The sequence below is a fragment of the Gallus gallus genome, chromosome 3 (genome assembly GCF_016699485.2).
Source record: "Gallus gallus isolate bGalGal1 chromosome 3, bGalGal1.mat.broiler.GRCg7b, whole genome shotgun sequence".
Classification (NCBI taxonomy): domain Eukaryota; kingdom Metazoa; phylum Chordata; class Aves; order Galliformes; family Phasianidae; genus Gallus; species Gallus gallus.
This window is the reverse complement of record NC_052534.1, coordinates 51,490,152-51,511,496: the sequence shown is the minus strand read 5'-3', so window position 1 is coordinate 51,511,496 and position 21,345 is coordinate 51,490,152. Positions and strand designations below refer to the sequence as shown.

Here is a 21,345-nt window from a genome sequence, read left to right as displayed (position 1 = left end):
TAACTTGTTAAATCAGATGCAGTAATCACTGGATACAAATGTTCAGACCTAACTCTTAAAATAAGTTATACTTTAATGACAAATTACTTAGGTCCTCCACATGTTTAATTACATAATATTCTAATGTTGCGATTAGCATACACTTATGCATTTTCCTAAAGAAAGATGAATTGCTTGGCAAACCAGACCACCTGCCTGCAGGAAAATTCCTCTCAGATTGTCAGTCTATTCCAAGAATAAACCATGCCTGTCTGATCAGATAAGCAAATGATGAGATCATTGTTGTAATCAACTCTAGCACCATGTACGTCCTTCCCATTGAGAAAATTTCCAGACAGAAGCCAGGTAGCTCTAGACAAGAATATTACTGGCTTTAAGTAAGGGGCAGGGGGAAAACACTAAGCCCTATTTGGCTTCCTGCCAGGCACTGATAACCTGAAGATAGACGTTACAGGTTCTCCCTGTTTCTCTCTTTGTTTTCATCTATCTTTTTCAATTTCTTCCCCATCTTTTCTGCCCTCCTATCTTTTTTCCTCTTTGTTGTCCTCTTTTCCTGATTGCAGAAAGCCACCAGAAAAGACACCCTCAGGGAGACAAAAGAGGACCATCACTGAAAAGTTGGGTTTCAAGTGTTCAGAAAGAAGCAGGCATTCAGTCTTTTCTCTGTGAGTACTTCTCCCTTTCTGCTTCCTGACTATCCAATTGCTGCCTGATATTTATCTGACTTCCATTCATGGCAAAGGTTATGCTGAGATAACCCACTGTATATGCTTGTATTACTTCATTCCTTTTTCAGTACTCTATAAGCTTCTGCCATTCTCTCATTTTATTTCTCTATTCTTTGATTCTGTCTCTCTATTCTGTCTCAATCTCTTCAATCTCTGTAAGTACAGAAGCTTTTTTGCACTTCTAATCATTTTTGTTTTCCTTTTATAGGACATGGGAAAAGCTACATAAGCACATAGGTTAGATTTGATTACGCACACATAACATACAGCAATATATCAGCATTAAATAATGAACTCAGTCACTGCAATCAAACCCTTCCCTTTTTCTTCCAGTTTCAGAGGCTCATATCCAATTCCTAAGCAGTTTGACAGTTGCTCTAGACTTCAGGACAAGAAGATGCCCAAGGATAGATTCAGCTAACTACTAATTTCCTACCAATTCACACTTAGCCTGTACAATTCTTGCCCAGGGCAAAAGCAATTTAATGCACTAAACCCTGCAGCTTGATACTCTTTTATTTTTTAATAAAAATGAGAATTTTCTAGGGGCAAGAAGAGTTTGGTTGGGCACCAGGGACATCCATACTAGTAAGCTGAGGACACACAGTTCTGGGCATATAACTAGGCACATACTTCTCTTTCTTGTGACATCTCAAAGAAAAATATTTAATGGGCATTCAAATATCCGTGAGAAAAATTCTCTTTCCCTCTAACACCTCTTCCCAACTTTTCCACAATTCTTTTCAAGACTGGAACTGTGTTCTGAACAGAACTAATAAGGATGGGGCTAGAAAGTAAAACCCATCCTTCAGGCAGAAGCAGGCACTTGCCTTCACTTGATGCTCAGAATACTCTTGGACATTCTGAGTCAGGTCATTCATTTCCCAAACAAGGCACTACACCGTGAGTGCCTACCTAGAGCATGCCTGGATTCCTTGCTGAACTGGAAGAAGATCTATTGGGCTGGCCCTTCGGCTGCTCAAGAGGAGAGACTCCAAACTGCTGCTCTCTGGAGACATGTCTCTCCTACACAGGAACTCAGGTTTGCACAATTTCCACCAAGTTTAAAAATCACTCCCACTCCCTCTGGTCACACTTCAACAGCAGACACTACTGAAAATGTAGACTATAATGACTTGGGTTTTGTTTGATTTTTACCTGATGAAGGGGACATGATAGGGTCGAACAAAGATGAAAAGACAAACACCAACAAGTTGTGCTGATGTCAGCTGAATGTAGCGATGAGTCCTGGAAATAGCCTTTTGAAGCTGTTCTCCCCACATCTTTCTATTTGTTGTGCTGGAACAAACATAAAATCATTTAATGGAATCAAAAGAAACCACACACAATCAATAAAATGAGCAGATTAACTGTGCCTTAGGTTTATAAACAATTTATTAGGCTCTACACATGCTGATTTCAGAACTAGAAGCAGTATAGGATGCATGGCATGGACTGTTTGTGAGCCAATCGAGAGCAAGAAAGGTAAGCAAGCCAAGACACAAGCAGAAATACAGTTATCCCACTTCTGGACATGAGGTGCATTTTGTCAACTATACTAACAATGACCTATGCTGTAGTAAAATGATAAACATAAAACCAAAAATCTACGTCAAATCTTTTGACTTATAAGATTTCTTATACTCAATAAAGAGATCTTCTCCTGGCTCTCCTCAGAGGAGTTAGCTATTGACTGTTCTTAGATGAAGTCTTGTGAGTGGGTATATATAGCTTCAGTTTTGCAGACCTAGCCTTATCCACAAAGTCAACTGATACATGTGGGTACACCATCAGTTCAGCAGTCATGCTGAACACTGCTGTAACTTGTAACCCAAAAAAGACCAAAAAAAGTCACTGAGCATGTTTTTCCAACATCATACAGGGATTTAAGGACAAGTGTTAAAACAATGTCAACCATCAGAATCCTTCTCTGCCAACACAAAGACTTAGAAAATATAGTGTGTTATAATGTACAGAAGCTCATGAAGAAAGAGCACTTTCAGCTGTGCCTCAGTGCTGTTTGTTAACAGCAAATATGTTTCCAGCTGTAATCACATGCAACAGACTAGGAAGGAAGTATTCTACATACTTGACAGGAGGCACAATTCTGGAGGCTTTTGTTTGACTTGTTCTTCTGGGGAGTACTGGGCTTTAAAAACAAAACAAAACAAATCCAACTTACCTGGCATTTACAATGTTTCCAGCACTTAATTCAACCATCTCTTCAAATCCCACTGCAAATATGTCAGGAGGGCAGTTCTCATCATCTGTTGATAAGGGGATAAAGTCATACAAGAATTACTACCTTATTGTTTCTTCTAATGACTTGTTTTCTAATGTGTCAGAGATCATTCCTGGAGATCTATCTTGTGTATTCCCTGCCAAGCTTATAAATATTCATTACTCCTCTAATCTAATCTCATGAAACAACCCCTGCAGTTCCTCCCAGCTTTTTTCCTGTCTTTCTCCCACCAGTTGGTCTCCAACTCTCTCACAGAAAGCAGTTCAGAGCCACCACTGTAAGCACTATACTGTAGCAGTGTTAAGATGAAAAAGTATTCAGTATTCTCCCTCCCTCACCCCAAAAATACTAAGGACACAACACCTCACTACCTGCCATTTTTTCACCCGCTTTCTGCCCAACTTGCCTATCCATTTCCTTTTATTTATTTTTTTCACCAAGTCCATCTGAACTTACTGTCTATACACAATCCCTATATACTGTCCCTTCCCTCTCAGTGTATTTAGTAAATTTATCTGCTACTTTGTGGAAGACTTCAAAGTCCTTATCTTCATAGATTAGGTCACTCTGGAGCACAGCGACTCTGCCTTCCCTGATTCAAGTGTGTGAATATAACCCTAGTAAAACATCAAGGATCAAATTCTCTCCTATGATAGTATGAAGTACTTCTGTTGACCCATCAGGTCTGCCCATTGTTTAAAGGGTTGGTTTTTGGGTGTTTTTTTTTTTTTTCCAGTTTTGTTTGTTTGTTTAAACTGTCACAGGCCCAAGATACCAGTAAATTAATTGAGCATGAAGACCTAAATAGTAGAAAACCACAGGAACCTAAGTCAGACCTGTCTCAGAAAATAAGAACACAAAGAGAAGTAAAATATAGTGTTACTCTCTGTAGACACAAGCATAAAACTAGAACAAGGTACTCACCCTTTCTTTTTTTGGCTTAACATGATAGGCACCGTCATGTTAACTACTTATTTCCCCATTCACAATTTTGAACACATAACTACTTATGCAGGACTGCATTGACATTTCCACAGACTGAGACCTTTCGGTGGTCATACCAGAGTTCTCCACATTAACATAACTCAGCTCCATTTCAGAAGCTACTTAGACATTCCACATTCTGACTGCCAATACAAATTAGTCCTGCTCCTCCAGTTCATTCAGAGGAAGGTCTGGCAGGGACAGCAAATACCAGGCTCTCATCAAATTTTAATATCATGGGCACAGCCATGCGCCAGTACAGATAAACTGCTTCTGAATGAGACTGGACCAAGCACCCACCCAAGCTGTTCAGAATATAGTTGTCTGCACTGAATTGCAAATCCATACACTCAAGAATTAAGAGTTCTGTCTCTGAAACCAGGACAGGTTCAAATAGGACAGCTTATGTAAGTAGCCAAGGATCCGAGGAATTAATTCCTGAGCTTGAAGGGCAGGAACATAAATATCCCTGTGATGCCAGCAGAAGGTTATATGTTCCATTGTAACAACAAAAGCACAGATTTTGCCATATCTTTGGAAACAGACATTTTTTAAATGATAGAACATTCACTTTTCATTTTTCTTACTAAAATCTTGAAATAAATTACAGTAACTGACTGTGTTCAATACATATGGAATTCAGTGGCTAACTTAAGCAAGCTAGAAACACAAGAACCTTCTATACTGCTAAGGAAAGGCAAGATGAAGAACAAGGAGACAATTCCAGGGGCACCTAAGCATAAAGTTTCTCCCCAAAATAAATAACCAAGAATGGAGAATCTGAGGAATAAAATAAAATGCAGGATGCAGAATAGGCTGTACAGGTCTAAATGGGGCTGAATGCATCCTTTAGGATTGGCAGAAAATGCCCTTCAGGATGAGGCATTGACTCTGAAAGGAAGAGGTCATCAAACCTGGTGTTCTGACTTGCAGATCCTAGAAAGGCAGTAACTATTGCAATACCGAATTGACTCTGAAGTCTTACCCTGAAATTCAGAAACTCCAGAGAGCTTTGGAGAATCCAGCAGCCAGTCTGTCAGCTCGCTGGTACCGAGGATGTTGCTTCGAAACTGCTTCCCTCCATTCACGTTCCAGGTCCCCATGGCAACACGAACACGCTTGAAGCTTGTGAATTCAAACTGACGCTCTGACATGGCCTTCAGAATACTTGGAGTTACTGATGGAAGAGAAGAGAGAGAGAAAGAGAGCATATAAAATAAAAATGTGCCATAAAAGCAGAGAAAGGATTCAGACAGCAGTGACAGGTAAGTCACTATGAAATAATGACAGTACCCTAGCAGCAAGAATGCAAAAGTTAAAGAATAACTCCAGTAGCAATGGCAATAACTGTAAGCTAACTGAGGCTGATGCTATCAATTTCTCTTCCAGACTCCAAGCATCTTACAAAAGCAGCTGTGCCTGTGAGAAGTCAGTCACTCACTTCCAGCATATATTTTCTAGCACTTCAAGTAAGAATTTGTTCAGTTGTTTCTCCTTCCTTAATCTTTTCAGTTTTGCCTGCAGACACTGAGTATGCCACAAATTAAATCCAAGCCCTAACAAATTTAGAGGAGGAAAAGGTAGAAAGTAGCACAGAGTCCCACATCGTGTCTCAAAACTAGCACTGTCACAGCTCTCTAGGCTAGTCAGAAGTCCTTAGAGGAAACTGCTACCTTCATTATTTTGATGAGTATAGGCAGTTAAGAGTGCATTTTTTCATGTGAGTAGCTGAGATAACTTTAGTCTTCAACTACTCAATATGCACGAGCAGTCAGGCATAGAGAAGGTATCTACATTGTCCTTGTAGTCCATAAGGGGACAGCCTCAGGACAGAAGCAGAGCTGAATTGCTCACGTCTATACTGTTAAAAATTCAGCAGTTCTCTGGAGCAAACTGGCAACCTGATACTGCCTGTGGGAGCAGGTTATCCTGTATTTTGCACATGAGTTTTTTTTTCTCAGAGAGAGCTAGGTCGGTTGATCCTAGATGGGTGCAAACAGCTGTGTATGTTGTGGACTAACAGAGCCCTGGAGTAAGGCAGAGAATGAACCAGAATAAATGGGTCTTTAAGACCCAAATGGCTAAGAGCACACACAGACTGCAGACTTAAAATAAGGAGATAAAAATGTCGAGCTCAAGAGACTTCCCGAGCACAAAGTGACCAAACTTAGCGCTGAATACAGCCCTAAAAATCTTCCCCTTCAGTCCATCCCCTCTCAACTATCAGAGAAGACCATCAAACATCAGATAAACACACTGGGAGTCCAAAAAAAAAAAAAGTGAGAAATAAGCACAATGGAATTTAAATGCACAGGATTCTGCTACAGTAACTTGAAAAAAAAAAGTGTTTTAAACAACACACGTGCAAGAGTAGTTTATTTACAAAATGATGCAATTGCTTATATCTGACAGTCAAAACCAGACAGAAAAGAAAAAGGAAGGGTTTATGCTGGCCTTACCCAGCAGCGCAGTGTGATCCATGAGCATCTTGCCCTTGTCTGCATACTCCTCACTGAAGAAGTCACCCATGAGAAGCAGCTTGATGGCTTCCTGCTTTACTGCATCAAAAAAATTTGACTGAATGGTACGAGAGACAGAGCGGGCTCCATCCTTCAGCTTCCCAACCTACATTAGACCAAGATCATCAGCAAAAGAGGCAATGAGGTGTAAATCAGTTACCTTTCTCTACAGTTACTTCTGAGTAAACAGCTTTGCTGCTTTTCTTTACCTTGTGCTTTCCTTCAAGGGCACGGCTGCCAGTAAACACTTTGCTCAGATTGTGACCATTGAGAGTCCACATTGCTTTGTATGATTCCACAAAGCGCTCAACTATAGATCTAGAGTTCAACCCAAGGATCTCCAATTGTGTGAGCAGGATCTGGGTATGCAGGAGAAAGAAAAAATAAATAAAAATCACTCTTCTTGAATGTATTTTGCCTTTTCTTCTCAATTTAATTATTACAGCCAGCATCATTCTATAACACAGAGATATCAAGAAAGACTCGTATCGGTGAGGCTTATGCCCGTTTTCTCTTCTTTCCTGTGCAACAGACAATGTATGCATTATGGACATCTGCAAAAGGTCCTCTGACAAACTTACCTCCAGTGCAATGAAGGACTGTACGCTGTTAGTACGATCCAGGCAGTCCAAACAATTCATTCGAAAAGTACCCGTCTGCAGGCTTTGGTAATTAAACACAAGAGGAGGGAGGAAGAAAGGTATATATTAAAAATAACATCTAATCGCAGGATGATTGAACGAGACCATCAAATATTCAGCTTGAATATACCCACCCACATTTTGACAGTGCAAGCACACTGTGCACAGTGTATTTCATTACATATCTAATTATCTGACTATGTCTGCAACACAGTGCTTACAAATCCACGCATTGGTAATTTTCCAAGTTCTAAAGCATGGAGATGTAGTTAAACCAAATGACCTATTTAGTGCCAAGATTACACTTTGTTTCAAATCTGTATTTTGAGATGGTCACATCTGCCCGTGGTCCAAACACAGCGATGAGCCCGGGAAGGCCAGGAGGAGTGGTGCCTGGCTATGCTGGGATATGGGGGCAGGGACACTCACCGTGGACTTACATTCTCGCCCTTTGCGAAGACGCCAAATTCTTCCCAGTGCAATTGCAGTTGAGGTCTCAGTAAATTTTCCAGTTTTTCTGCTTTCCCACCTTTTGCAAATTGGTGGTAGTCAAAGTTTATCATGGGAGTGTCTTCTGCATGGGAAGAGGCCCATAGCAGTTTCTGTTTAGAAATTGAAAGGAAAACAAACCCTGTTCAAGTCACAGCTTAAGGATTGATACCAGCATGCTTTTCAATGTTTAATTCACGGTTTTAATTTTGAGAAGTTCACGTGGAAGTTTGAAATGCCAGATGTGAAAACAGCAATTCAAGTTCTCCGTTTTCTTTTCAAAACTGAACTGGATTGCTATACCCCAATTTTCCTGCAGCAAATCTCAAACTATGGCTGCAAACTCAGCACTGCTCTTACCTGCACCCCAGCAGCCCTGCGGCAGCCCTGCAGCAGAGGCCTGCTACCTTGGCACAACAACAGCGATGCTTTGGGCAAATTCAGGATTAGGACCCTGAGGTGAAGGATGCTCAGAGATACGTAAGGTACATGAACATAACAAAGCATGAGTGTCTTTTGCAACCCTTCTTTAAATGGCAAGAGAAAATGTGGCCCTAATTTTAGGTGGAGTGTGGCTGAGGAGGAAGTAAGAGACAAATGATATCCCAGGAAACACACTACAAAATTTTGTGGCAAGCCACAGAAGTGAAAGAAGGGACACAAATAGCCTCATCATTTCATCTCCAATTTCTATGATCTCATATGCATTTCTGTAATCATCACAAATCTCACTGACATCTCTGTAATAGATACTACTATAATACATCCTGCTTTTCATGGGAAAGGTAGAGATAATTGTTTTATTAACTCTAATTACATAAACCTTTGTCTGTTCACTTTGCTTTTGGACATACTCATCTCAGGAAAGGGATGCTTTATTCCACTTACAATGCGATACAAAAAACCACCTTCATATTACATTAGAAGCCTATATGAAGGAGTCAAACTAGTATAACTGTATCAAGTTAGTAATTAAATCTTCCCTCCTGAAACAAATTTAAAGGTGTTGCATGGTGTTTGGAGGAGAAAAAGCAATATATTTCATTACATTATTATAGAAGTCGAAACACTTGGTATTTGCACCAGAGCCATTGGTGCTGGTGACACACCTGAGGCTGCCATTTACTCACTGCCTCAGAGTAAATCGTTGTCTATACTACAGTACCACCTTTACCGTAAACATAATTATATCTGTTACAGAGGACATTTGTGAGAGGAACAGCATTACTGGAAAAAGTACTGATTTTTGGTTTGGTAACAGTTTGGTTATATAACAGGAGAAGTCAGTGATTTACAGTTTTTTTGTTTGCTCCAATTGCACAAACTAATGGTAGCGTAGACATTCTGACCAAGGGAACCCAGTAGCAGTGGCAGTGACTACAGCAGGAATATTCTGAGCCAACGCAGAGAAAACTTGTAAAGGTTGCGGTAACCTTTGGGAGAAGAGAAAAAATACATGCACAGAAGGGAAGATGAAGAAACAAAGAAATAAACTAATGACAGAAAAGGAGAAAAGATCTCATTCCTGACCATTCTCCCATAATTTATTTTTAATCTGAGCCCTTTAAAATCATTGGACTAAAACCTAACTACATATTCTTTCTAATGATGCATTTGTTAAAACACAGAGGTAAAGAAAAGACCAAGAGGTGGCTGTTTTCAGTTGGAATGCAAGCTCTTTGTTCTAGAGATGTCCTATTTCTGATTTAATTGTTCATTGTATGATACTGACTGGAATGCTATCTCCTGGAATGCAAGTATTTGATAAAGTATCAGAATTAAATTTACAAGAAAAGTCAGGTTTATATCTTTACATTTGAACATTTAAATTTTCATATCCTGCAACTACATTCCAACATATTTGCAAAATAAACTGTAACAAATATGGTAAAGAGAGCAAAACCAAGCGGCTGTAGAGGCTTAGCTGTGTCAAGCAGAAATTCAGTAAAAAGCTGAAACCCGAACCTAGGACCTGACTTATTTTCTGTACCTTTCTCACTGTCTCACTAACTTCAGTTGCAATTGTTGTAATCATATTCCACACAGAGGAAGACCTTCACTTTGTCATTTTCCACTGGGGAAGTTGATCCCTCTCAGCACTTTTGGAGATAGAAGAAATGACCAAACAGAAAAACTGCCATTAAAATGCTCCTTGTCTCAAGCACATCCTTCCAGTAGAGGGGTGCTTACTTTCAGAGTAAATATTTGAACTCAGAACTGTTGTATCATTCTTCAATAATGATAAATACATGCAACACTATAGGTGTGTACTTAAAACGTTCTTCATACAATTATTTGTAATACATACTCCCAAGAGTCTATATGTCTGATTTCTGAAGCAATGAGCACTTTGGAGGCAGGCTCCCATCCATCTCCAGGCTAATGCAAACAGCCACTTGCCACAAATCCCACTCAGTGACAATCTCCAGGTTCAAGTACACATTTGTTTTAAAAATCTGGCCATGAAAATATCATTCCAAACTAAAACACAGGGCAGCTTTTTAAACTTCCAGTGACAGTCATCCTGAAAAGGTTGCTTTCAAACATTAGCTCTGTCTAGGGACATATTTAGGGAGAAGGAAAACCTCTCTCTATAAGCCAGACTGTCATCTAATGCTCTGACAGTTAATTCCCACCACAACTAGTGGTAGATAGCTATTTCTCACTACAATCAGAACAATCAAATCTTCCTCTTAGTAAGCTAGAGTAAAGTACTGGCCCAAAAACAGTTCTGGCAACCTGATGAGGCACCTGGCAGAATATACTAACTGCACTGTTGGCTACATACTATGGACAAAGCTGACCAGCATTCATTTCTGCAAACATGAGCTACTCTTAGAACAATTAGGACACTGTAATTTTTAAGTTCTGGTTTAAAAGAGTAAAGGTGCGAGGAAATAAGCAAGAAGACAGTCCTGAAAATCAAGTCACAGAGACTATAAAGCATAATTCTCTCTCTAATACCAAGTTAAAAAAAAAAAGAACATATTCAGATCTAGTGTTCATCAGGTAGTTGCCCAGAAAGGAAACAAAATGTGAAGGCTCAGGAAGTCAGTAGTTTAACAAAAATAATAACAACAACAGCAACACGCGTTGCTTTTACCTTGAAAGCTCTGTTGAGCACCTCCTCTCCTCCTCTGCTTCCCAACAAGTTAACAATCACTTGTTTTCCATACTGCTCCTTCAGAAGCATCATATGCCTACAGCAAAAGTAACCATAACAAAAAATAAACAAACAAACAACAACAACAAAAAAACCAACCCATGTAATACTGCCTGCTGCCTTTTTTCCAAAACACAGAAGTAGAGAGCACTGGTTGCTCCATCTAGCATGTTTCAGCCACGCAGCTACAGACATCTTCCTCAGCTTCCTTGCAATCAAATACTGAAGAGCAAGTTGTGCAAGTATGAAATTAAAGAACACATTACTTTGTACTGAACGTAAAGCATCATTTTAGGAAGAATGTCCCAGATCTTTTGTTAGCTCTGATATTGTCCAGTGTGTGTTCTCATCTCTTGGCTCTCATCCTAGAAAGCTGCACAGAAAAGGTGACCAGGAAGGAAAACATATCACACTTCAACAGGAATTGCCCAGCATTGCTGAGCCACCATTCAGTGGCAACAATGGGACGTAGGATTCCAAATTAAAAATTTCTCACCAACCAAATACTTTGGGTAATGTTTTCACTGATGCCCATGGGACATCACACTCAGATGTTCAAAGAAAACATGCTGACAGATGGATTTTTTAATGGTTGATAGGTGCCATGTTAAGTCTTAATGGCTTAAAAAGGTTTACCAGCCAATCTTTGGGAAACATGAGAGACCATCAGCACAACAACGTCATACAATACTGGTTGTGACAGAATAAGATGATGTTATTTCAGTATAGCAGTACAACACTGAGAAAAGCGAATCCAGAATGGTTAGGAAGTGGTGTCAAATTTTTAATTGCCTGAGTTCCAGAGGTAAAGAACACATGCTTTGAGTACAGTAAATTCAGATTTATTGAAAAGTTACAAAGGGATACACAGGCCTTTCTTTGGCATACCACTCAGCACCTCATAGTTCTTCCAGAATCAAGCTAGGAGACCAAATTGTTTCAATTACTAATAAAAACAGAGAGGAAAATTCATGAAAATAAGTGAATAAATGAAGTAGACACACATAATAATCCTGCAACACCTGCGGGGACTGGCAACCTCATAGGAGGGGTGTTTCACATCTCTAAGGATACACTGGGAAGGCATATAGCTGTGGAATCTCGGTTAAATGCCAGGCTGCTGTGTTGCTGCCAAAGTTGAACGAAGCTTACCTGTCAAAAGCAGGAGCATTAGCTTCTAGACCTCTGTTAAGCCTTAGATGATGAGAACCCACCTAAAATAAAATATTGGAAAGAAAAAAGAAATTATCTGTAAATCACTAGATGTCTCTCTTTTTCCTTAAGAGAAAAGCATCTCTTTAACAGCACCAGATACCCCTAACAGTCTTCACACACCCACACACATAATATCCTTAATACAAAAGCCACAGCTTTTATCAGACAACAACATTTAGAATTACAAGTGAAAAGATTATTATTAAGCAAAGGGATATCTTCTACACATCTTTTTATAACCAAATAAATCACTTCCCCTTGCCAACTTCCTCTAACAGATATCCTACACTGCATCACATGAATATGCTGCGTGCCTAGCACTTTTTGGGCCCTTCATCCCTCAGAAAAGGATGCAGATATGCTAGCTCCATGGACTGAGGAAGAACTTCTAATAAGGGAATGTAGCAACAGAACAAGGGGAAATGGCTCTAAACTGGGAGAGGGTAGATTTAGACTAGATATTAGGAAGAAATTCTTCACTGTGAGGATGGTGGGACACTGCAACAGATTGTCTGGAGAAGTTGTGGAAGCATTCAAGGACAGATTGGATGGGGTTTTGGGCAACGTGGTCTAAAGGGCAACCTGGTCCCTGCCTATAGCAGGGGGGTTGGAACTAGATGATCTTAAGGATCTTCCAACCTAAAGCATCCTATGATCCTATGAAATAAGATGGATCAAATCCTGTGCCATAAATCCACACTGCTAATTATTTATAAGATTATATATTGCTGTCTGTGCATCATCACCTTTCATTATTTTCCTAAGGTTGATTTATGCAAACCTTCCCAACACCAGCAACAGCACACTCATGTCCAAGGAATAAGAATAGTTAGTATTCACCAACAGGTGAATTCGGACTGGTACTTAGGTGCTAGGTCTAAAGACAAAGTAGTATCAAATGATTGTTAAAGAATCTTAAAAAAAAAAAAGTTATGTGACATCTCTCCAGTAACACAGATGAATGAATGTGCATAGTCACACCAGTTCCTTATCACTCTGCTTGGAGAGGAATGGTACAGTACATAAACTGTAACACACATGTAACCTGCTAGGCTTGATGCATTAATCTCCTAAATGGACCTTTGCCTTGCAGAAGTTGAGGTCAGATAATGGCTACTGTTTGACTGAAACCTAGTGAACAGGCTAAACATTATAATTTGAAGGTAAAGTGCTCCTACAGAGCTGATAGTATCCCTAGAGACTTCAGTTTTATCCAGGAGGTCAGTGTTACCAGAATGCTTCTGAGAACTGAACAGTTCAGAACAAAAGGTTATTCCAAAACAAATAAAAAAGTATTATAAAGATATTGCTGTAACCTTCAGTTTAGGACATCAGGACATAATCCCTTACAAAAACTTTCCAGTAGAGGCACATGAACATGTGAAAACGCCGAACTTCAGTAACTACAGCCGTTTGCCTGTTGTGTTGTTTGTTTTTCCCTGTTTATCTAAATACAAGCAATTTCCTATAAAGTAACCCTAAAAATAAATAGCTCAGCATTTTCTGTACTGCATTACAAAAAAAAAGTTACAAAACTTATAATTTAGAAGTAGAAAGAGAAGTAAGATAAGCTTTCCAGTTTATTTATTTACCTGAAGTCCCGGTTGCTCCCAAAACAGCGGAACAGAACCTCTGATCTGCACAAAGGAAGAGACATCGTCGTCCAAGTAAATGGTCTGCAAAAATAAAACAAATGGAAGGAGTTCTCCAATTAGAGCTATCCGTCTGTGACTCCTTCATCAAATGAGCTTGAGACCTGAACACAAAGGGTAAAGAAAGTAAACAGCGTATCTCACCGTATCCTCTTACTGCTCAGCCACTTTTCCATAGTCTCACAGGCAGTGGAACAAAGTACAACGTATTTGCTTTCATGTACTCACAGCAGATTCAGTTCATTACTCACCAGAAATAAGAGAGAGTTTAAAACAGTACCACTGGCAAGGCAGAAAGAATCTTTCATCCACAACGAAGATGGATTTGACCTACTGGTGCGGAAACTCAGGAAGACCAGGACATGCTCTCCTTCTGTCTCTCTCACAAAATTTAACTGCAAAACGTCATTGCTCCTTGTGATTGATGATGGGTAATGTCAGGTGTGGGACAGGCTTATCCCTTGCTTTATTTACTGTTTCTTATTTCACTGCATGTCATGCCTTGTCAGTGTTCAAATAAATCTCAGTGAAACCAACAGCTTTGCCAGTCCCATTCCAAGACAGTGAACAGCGTATTATCCACTTTTCTTCAAGCAGGTTTACAGTCAGAAGCCCCAAACTCTCCATTGCATTCCCAGACCTGACCTCAAACTCCTGCTGCATATTTGTTACCATCACTGCTACCAACCTGATTTCTAATCAAATTCACATGAAATACAAATACTGATTTCCCCATTTAGCTTCCCCCTTCACCAGCCTCCAGGCAAAGCTCACACTGTACATTAACTTAGCACAAAAGGTACTATCTTCAGACAGGGTATGACCACAGAGCAACTGTGTGAAACCCAGCTCTCTCCCCAGCCTATACTTAGCAGTGGAATCCTGGCTGTTTTCCACGTGTGACACATGATACACATCTCTGTTATCTCATGCATCACAACAAGCCTTTTGCAGCCCTGCAGAGGAATGGTATCCACACAGGTCACCCAGGTAGCTGCTTCTTTAACTGCATCATATCATTTAGCACAACTGCTGCCAGCTGGCTGCTAGCCCCCAAAATAGAAAAGAACATGAAAATGAATTGCCATACCACTTCAACATGGCTTTTTGCTTTTGGATTTGCCACTAGATGTTCTGGTTGGGTGGCTCAGGTGAAGCACCCTCACTTAACTGAACCTTGACCTCTCCACCGATGTACAGTTTTTAGTTCCACGTGTGAAAAGAAGCATACATCAGAGAGGTAGATCTTTCCATATTGTGTCATCAGTTTTATTTAGATAACTTCTACAATCTTTTTGTAGTGCCCTCAAAATTATCCCCATTTCACTAAGATGAAAGGTTTAAGTGGCCAAGGACACGAAGTCCATGTTCGAATGATGGCCACCTCTGATACACTGCAAAATGGCCTTAAACCAATAAACTAAGTGCCCTTCTGTGTTGCATCTCGCCCTAGTACAACTCCAGGAAGAAAGGACAGGTACTTCACATTAGTATGTTGCTGATTGAAGCATCTTTGCAAGATCTACCTCAGCTTCAGGAAACATGTGCTCCCAGTGAAGTTTTATAATGTTGCCCATACCTGAGTGCAAGAACTAATTACCACAGCAACACATTTGTGTACCTTTCTTTGCAATTCTGTGCTCAGCAGAAATCATAGAAACAAAGAACCAGCTTCAAAGGAGTCCAGCTCCTAGCTCCACGATCATCCGACAGCTGGACTGCAGGAGGAGCGAGCAGGCTCACCTTCTTCCTCTTCATTTCCTGAGACAGGCTGTCAAAGGTGAGTCAGAGACTTCTAAATACCCAATCATCTTTTTGCACACAGCCAAGGATCCAGAGGATCCAGTCTAAAGTAAAGTAAATTTGTATTGCTCCATTAACAGGCTTGGTATTATTCTGACTCTTACTAAGCAAGGATTCCTGAATCTATGAAAATAAAAGACAAGACTGGCTCACTTCAAAATCTGACAAGAACAATCAGTGATGAGATGAGTTGAAATAAAACATTAACATTTGTTGATGATGATTACAGCCAAAGCTTCACCTGAAGTAAAATTTGGCCACTCAAACAACTTACTGCAGAGGACCCGTTTTCCTGCAATGTTCTGGAGCATCCCAGTTTCCATAACAGATAGAGAACTTGACAGCTGCAAGTATCTCTTTGGTCAGCTCTTTTTAAAACATCTTGGCTGCAAATTCTCTAGACTCACTGATTAGAAACAACAATAATTCTAACTTTAATAGCTGCAGTTTAACATCTTCCTGAGCTACAGTTTAAATAGCAAGTACTCCACCACAGTTTATAGACCCTGAGTGTACAACCTGCCTTCTTTCTGCCAAATACAGCAGAAAAATACTGACCAAACATTTCTGCCTTTCCGCACTAACAGAATTTTTATTCTGCTCATATTTCCATGTACCAGTGATTTGACATTGTAAGAGTTAACAGATGTTTGCTTATATTATTTTTTACATTTTCTGTTTACTGTTGCCTCTTCTATTTTCTGCTCTATTAAGCTGTCACGTGGAGAACTGAAACAAAAAAAAACATGTTCAAAGAACCATTTGTGGATCATTCCTGTCACGCAAACATGATGCCTGTAGCCTGATGTGATGATCCTTTGTCAGGATGAGGACAAATATTGAACTCTCCTATGATGATAAGGCATTTTAAATAAATTGGTATTTTTATGCACATTGTCACATAGCTTTTAGAAATTCAAATGAGGATTTTGAACTGGGAGCATAGCCTCTTCAGTACAGGTCACTCACAAGGAAGTTCTCCACATTAGCACGTTTCTTTTTGCTTTTTAGTTGCAGGGGACTCAGCATTCTGTTCTCTAGAGCAATTCTGTGGTCTTTCACAATCCTCTCACCTCATTCTCGTGACCCAGATGAATCTAAAAATATTTTCTTCAAAGCTGCCAGTGAGTTGGAAAAAGACCTCATATTTTTTTTTAAATGAATGGGAGGGTAACTCTCAGTTACTGACAGTCATTCCTTCCTAAACAGACTGTAAGAATTTTATTAGGCATTACAACCGAGTAAACCTTCCCTAAATTTCAGCAGTATTCATTGTCCTTCATTATTCACTGCTATGACTCATGATCTCGACATTGCCCTCTCCTACACACATCCCTTGACCTTAACAATAACAGTGGCAAAAACCTTCCTACCAGCAGACCTCCTAAGAAACAGCTTCAAAGACAGAGACTAAGATGACTTCCCAGTTAAGGAATGGATGTAATCTTAACACTTATACACACTACAATAAGACACATTACTTAAACTTACTTAAATAAGCCTTGTGAAATTACAATTGTAAATTGTTAAAATTACAATTACAAACAAAAAACTCTAACTTTGCTGCTTATGCAATTCCAGCATTTACTAAGGCATAAGTACAGAATTTCTTTTCTCTAATTCTTTCAAGTCTGGATCATTTTTTGTTCACAGTGTGATGTTTTCTATAAGCACGTATCTGTCCTGCTTTTTTTTTTTGTCATTCTGGTTTTGACTTTGTTACCCCATGCCCTAGTAGACCCATTTTTCTTCTTCTAAGGCAGCACACAAAAGGTGAACAGTGTAAGATAAAAAGCTGCTCCTTTTTAAACAGGGGTTTATTTTCAGAATTTACCTGTCCTCTGTCATGGTCAAGAAACACATCCAAGACGACTGTATGTTCCTCTAACAGTGCAACAATTATCAGCCACATTTTGGATAATGCTTTGCTGTCAGGGTTGATACGTGCTGCTAATGCTATGATGACTTTGTCTTTGGGCTTCAGAGAACTATCCAGTTGTGGAGCTTTACCTCCAAAATGACAACATGCTGCTGACTACTGGTCCCAAGGAGAACATTCATTCCTATCAAATTTTCCAAACACTCAAGGATGACTGCTTGATTCTCAAAATGTTTCTCAAAATGTCTGGCCCATAAAACAATCCAACCTATTTAGCTGAATGGATTTTGAGATACATTTCCAAGTTTCCGGTCAGACAATATAATAGCAACTGCATACTTAACCCACATGGAGGACCTTTTTGCCTTGTTAATAGATCTCCTGTCCTCTGACATCTGGCATTAGAAATTGTCGTGTGTTTATTTTGACTCCTGCTTAGTTTCTTTTTGTGGTTACTTTCTCCAACTCTGGGATCAAGGGTGATAGTGCTGACAGCTCAAGAGGGCGACAATCTCCTGCTCTCTCTTTGGTTGCATACAGCCAGACCTTGACCCTCCAATCCAAAGACCCCTCCTGGTACACAGCAAAAGTTGGTGTACAGGTACTGCTTATTGGCTTTGAGCAAGAAACAAGCACCTACTTCAACTGGCTGGTGTTCTAATCCCAGCTTGGTTCTCCTATTTATCACTTAGTGAATAATTTATTCACTAAACTCTATCTCCTGCTCAGCTTCATTAGAAGGAAATAATTATTCAGTCACAGCTTCCAATGATAAAATTCATCACATACTCAAGAAACTCACACATAGTTCATGATGAAATGGATTCCAATCTGGCTTTTTTTCTGGGATCTCCATCTCTGTCACACCACTCACAAAAAGCACAGATAACAGATGGCCTAAACCTACTTCTCCAGGAGTCCCTTTAACTCAGACCAACAAGACGCAATAATGTACTTGCCAAAATAACCCTCTCTGCCCTGCCTGTGTCCACAGTAAGACTATCCAGAAAATAAATTAACCACATGATTGCATCCATTCCTAGCCCTGAGAGCTATCCAACACGGCCCAGGAGATATTGTGAAATAGGGATCACTTTGCTTAATCGCTGTCCAATATTTTTTCTTAAACTGGAATAAAGGGAACATCAATCCCAATTCAAGGCATTTCCTTGTAATGCCTTGTCAAGGTTTCCATATTAGACACTTCGCTGAACAGTTCTGTGAAAGGGAAAGCAACTGAAACCATTTGTTTATCTTTGGTATATCAGAGTTGTTCCCCTAAGTTATATACTAAAGCATTAAGAGTTTACCCTAAATCTGTGGAGAATATCTGGGGGAGGAGCTGAAATGTAAGCAGTGGTGAGCACACAAACTAAATGAGGAAAGCATGCTTTCTTCTCAGCATTATCAGCAGAGAAGAATTAAAAGAATGTGATACAGCCTCAGCTTCAGCAGATTACTAGGCAAGGTAGAAAGAGTGATGAGAAAGGAGAAATCCTGACAAAGCAAACTTTGTTCTCAGTGGGTACCTATCAAATAGATACGAACAAAGCAAAAATGTATCATTTAAACTACCACTGGGAAATTGACTGATTTTAAAACTTTCCTTGAGGATTAATTGCAACTCTGCAATTAGAAAGGGTATGCCAGTACATTACAAAAAAAAAAAAACAAAAAAACCCTAGCAGCAAATTTGGAAGTACACATTAGAGAGATTTCAAAAAAGCCCTCATTTTTCTCTTCTTCATTTTTTATTTTCACTTGCCAATTCTACTTTTTTCTTTTTTTCTTTATAAAGATGCAAGCCAAATTATCACATGTCCTCTACCAGTAGGTCTTTTGGATTTTTTGTTGATTGCTGGTTTGGGTTTTCTGTTTTTGTTTTTTGTGCATGCGCGCATGTGTGTGTGTTTTTGATAAGCAAAAGTAAATGAGATATTTAACTTTTTCCCCCTTCTTCTCAAACACTGTGAGTCACAGCAGTTCAGTAAGCCCACAAAAATGACTCATTGCAGAGCTAAAATGCCACAAGGCTTGCACAGTGGGAGACACAAGCATACCATCCATGCATAAAAGAGCTGCCTGGAGATAAGACTAAATGTTTCTCCCTCTTCTAAAAACAGAAAAATGATAGAAGCAGTTCCTACTTAGGGGGGAAAAGTCCTGGCTTTTCAAAATCCTAGGGTGCTACTTATCCATGAAAGCACAGAGCAAGCATGCCATTATACCGTAAAGGCTGCAGCAAATGGAAACAAAATGTTATTCAGCCAAGATATTACCTCATAGGAGATTAGTCAGTAGTCTACTATGAAAGTAAGAGAGAGTTTTTTCTTGGATTCTTCCTTCCTAACAGTAAGTGGATGCCAGCTTGAACTGGATCTCAGGCATCTCAGTGGTTAGCCAGTTTTTCTTTTTTAGGATGCTTATTTTGGTAGAACTAGTGTTTATCACCATTAGCAACAGCAAACTTCTTTTCTTCTTTAAAAACAAAAAGATAATCCTTTGAAATTGCAAGTCCTTGTTATAATTTTCAACCTACTTGAGCCTTTTGCCCTGCAACCATTTTACTCCTGCTCTTTTGCTTAACCAATTGCAAAACTGCCTTCAGTCCTCCCACTTCACAGCAATCCCTGGCTAACTGCAACAAAGCATAGCAGCTCCTGTGAAGAACTTGCCCTGGCCCCAGCCAAGGGAAGCATCAGTAACCAACTGCTGTTTTGCAGTTCACCAGGAGCCAATCCCCAGGCTTTCTGCTGAGATGCAAACGCAATCTTATTTTTCATGCTAATAATTTGCAACACAATCTACTCCAAAAATATAATTAAGTAAAAGAATAACTTTTGACCCAACCAGTGAGCAGAATAGCAGAAATACTCCCTATAATTAGGCAACTGTTAACGGTAGCGCCATGAATGTGAGACCAATCTGAAAGAAAGCTGACAACCTTCTCTAACATTTCCTTTGCATCTCAGCAAGAGAACATTCTTCAAATCTCGAGTAACGTACTTTGCATGAATGCTCATGAGAAGGCACTCAACTAAAAGAGTAGATCAAGTTATTACATAAAATGGCATATGTCCCTTTTTCTGTTTCTAAGTCCTAGAGGAAAATTCCACTTTTTGGTGAGCAGACCTATCTGCATGACTGAATGCACTGACAAGCTTTCTAGAAAGTTGTACATGCTGCAGGACCTGACTTGCAGTTTCTTTGAATCAGAGGTACAAAAGTTGTTGTAGTGAGCTGGGGGTCAGCCTCTTCTCTTGTGTGACTAGTGATAGGACTAGAGGGAATGGCTTCAAGCTGTGCCAGGGAAGGTTCAGGCTGGACATTAGGAAATACTACTTCTCTGAAAGGGTGGTCAGGCACTGGGATGGGCTGCCCAGAGAGGTAATGGAGTCACTGAGCCTGGTGGTGTTCAAAGAGAGTTTGGATGTTGTGTTGAGGGACATGGTTTAGCGGGAACCATTGGTGAAGTGCAAATGGTTGGACTGGATGATCCTGTGGGTCTTTTCCAACCTTAGCGATTCTATGATTCTATCCCACAGGCTCTGATAAAGCTTTCTTATAGGCCCCCTTTAGGTAGTGAAAGGCTGTACAACCAGCACAATCAGCTTCAGGCTGAACAATCCCAACTCAGTTTGTCTACATAGCAGATGTGCCTCAGCCCTCTAGGCCAGACTACTGAAAAATGTGAATAAACTGGGGGGGGGAAGAGATATAAGCAAAAAGCCATCCACATCCCAAATAAGAATTTTGACCACTGAGCAGAAAGTTATGCACGTTATGACAATTTCAGGGGGATTAAGCATCACAGGATGACCAGACAATACCAGTCGGTGACTCTTCCAGGCCTTTCAACTAAGCAATGCAGAACTGTCACATCTAAGGTAGCTCTACATGCGTACTTGAGCAGAATCAGGGGAAGATCTTAAAGCTGTAACATCAAGGCAACATCTTAAAGGACTGCTGGACTTTAGGCAAACAGGTGTCAGAATGAATGCCTATATCATGCAGTGGGGTAACAGAAATG

At 39.9% G+C, this 21,345-nt stretch overlaps 1 protein-coding gene across 3 annotated transcripts in view; it reads right to left on the bottom strand.

Moving 5' to 3' along the window:
- The window catches only part of SYNJ2 (synaptojanin 2), a 63,801-nt gene that overhangs the window by 19,899 nt on the left and 22,557 nt on the right, over positions 1–21,345 (bottom strand). For 2 of the 3 annotated variants that reach the window (XM_003640916.6, XM_015284215.2), the window contains 10 exons: positions 13,574–13,657; positions 11,919–11,980; positions 10,707–10,803; positions 7,544–7,716; positions 7,055–7,136; positions 6,683–6,832; positions 6,414–6,579; positions 4,940–5,131; positions 2,911–2,995; positions 1,887–2,027 (listed from right to left, as the gene is read on the bottom strand). In XM_003640916.6, coding sequence (XP_003640964.2) covers positions 1,887–2,027; positions 2,911–2,995; positions 4,940–5,131; positions 6,414–6,579; positions 6,683–6,832; positions 7,055–7,136; positions 7,544–7,716; positions 10,707–10,803; positions 11,919–11,980; positions 13,574–13,657 — 1,232 coding nt within the window. Of the gene's footprint in view, positions 1–1,886; positions 2,028–2,910; positions 2,996–4,939; positions 5,132–6,413; positions 6,580–6,682; positions 6,833–7,054; positions 7,137–7,543; positions 7,717–10,706; positions 10,804–11,918; positions 11,981–13,573; positions 13,658–15,254; positions 16,145–21,345 lie in introns of those variants that run through there. The other variant, XM_046939718.1, reaches the window with a different exon arrangement.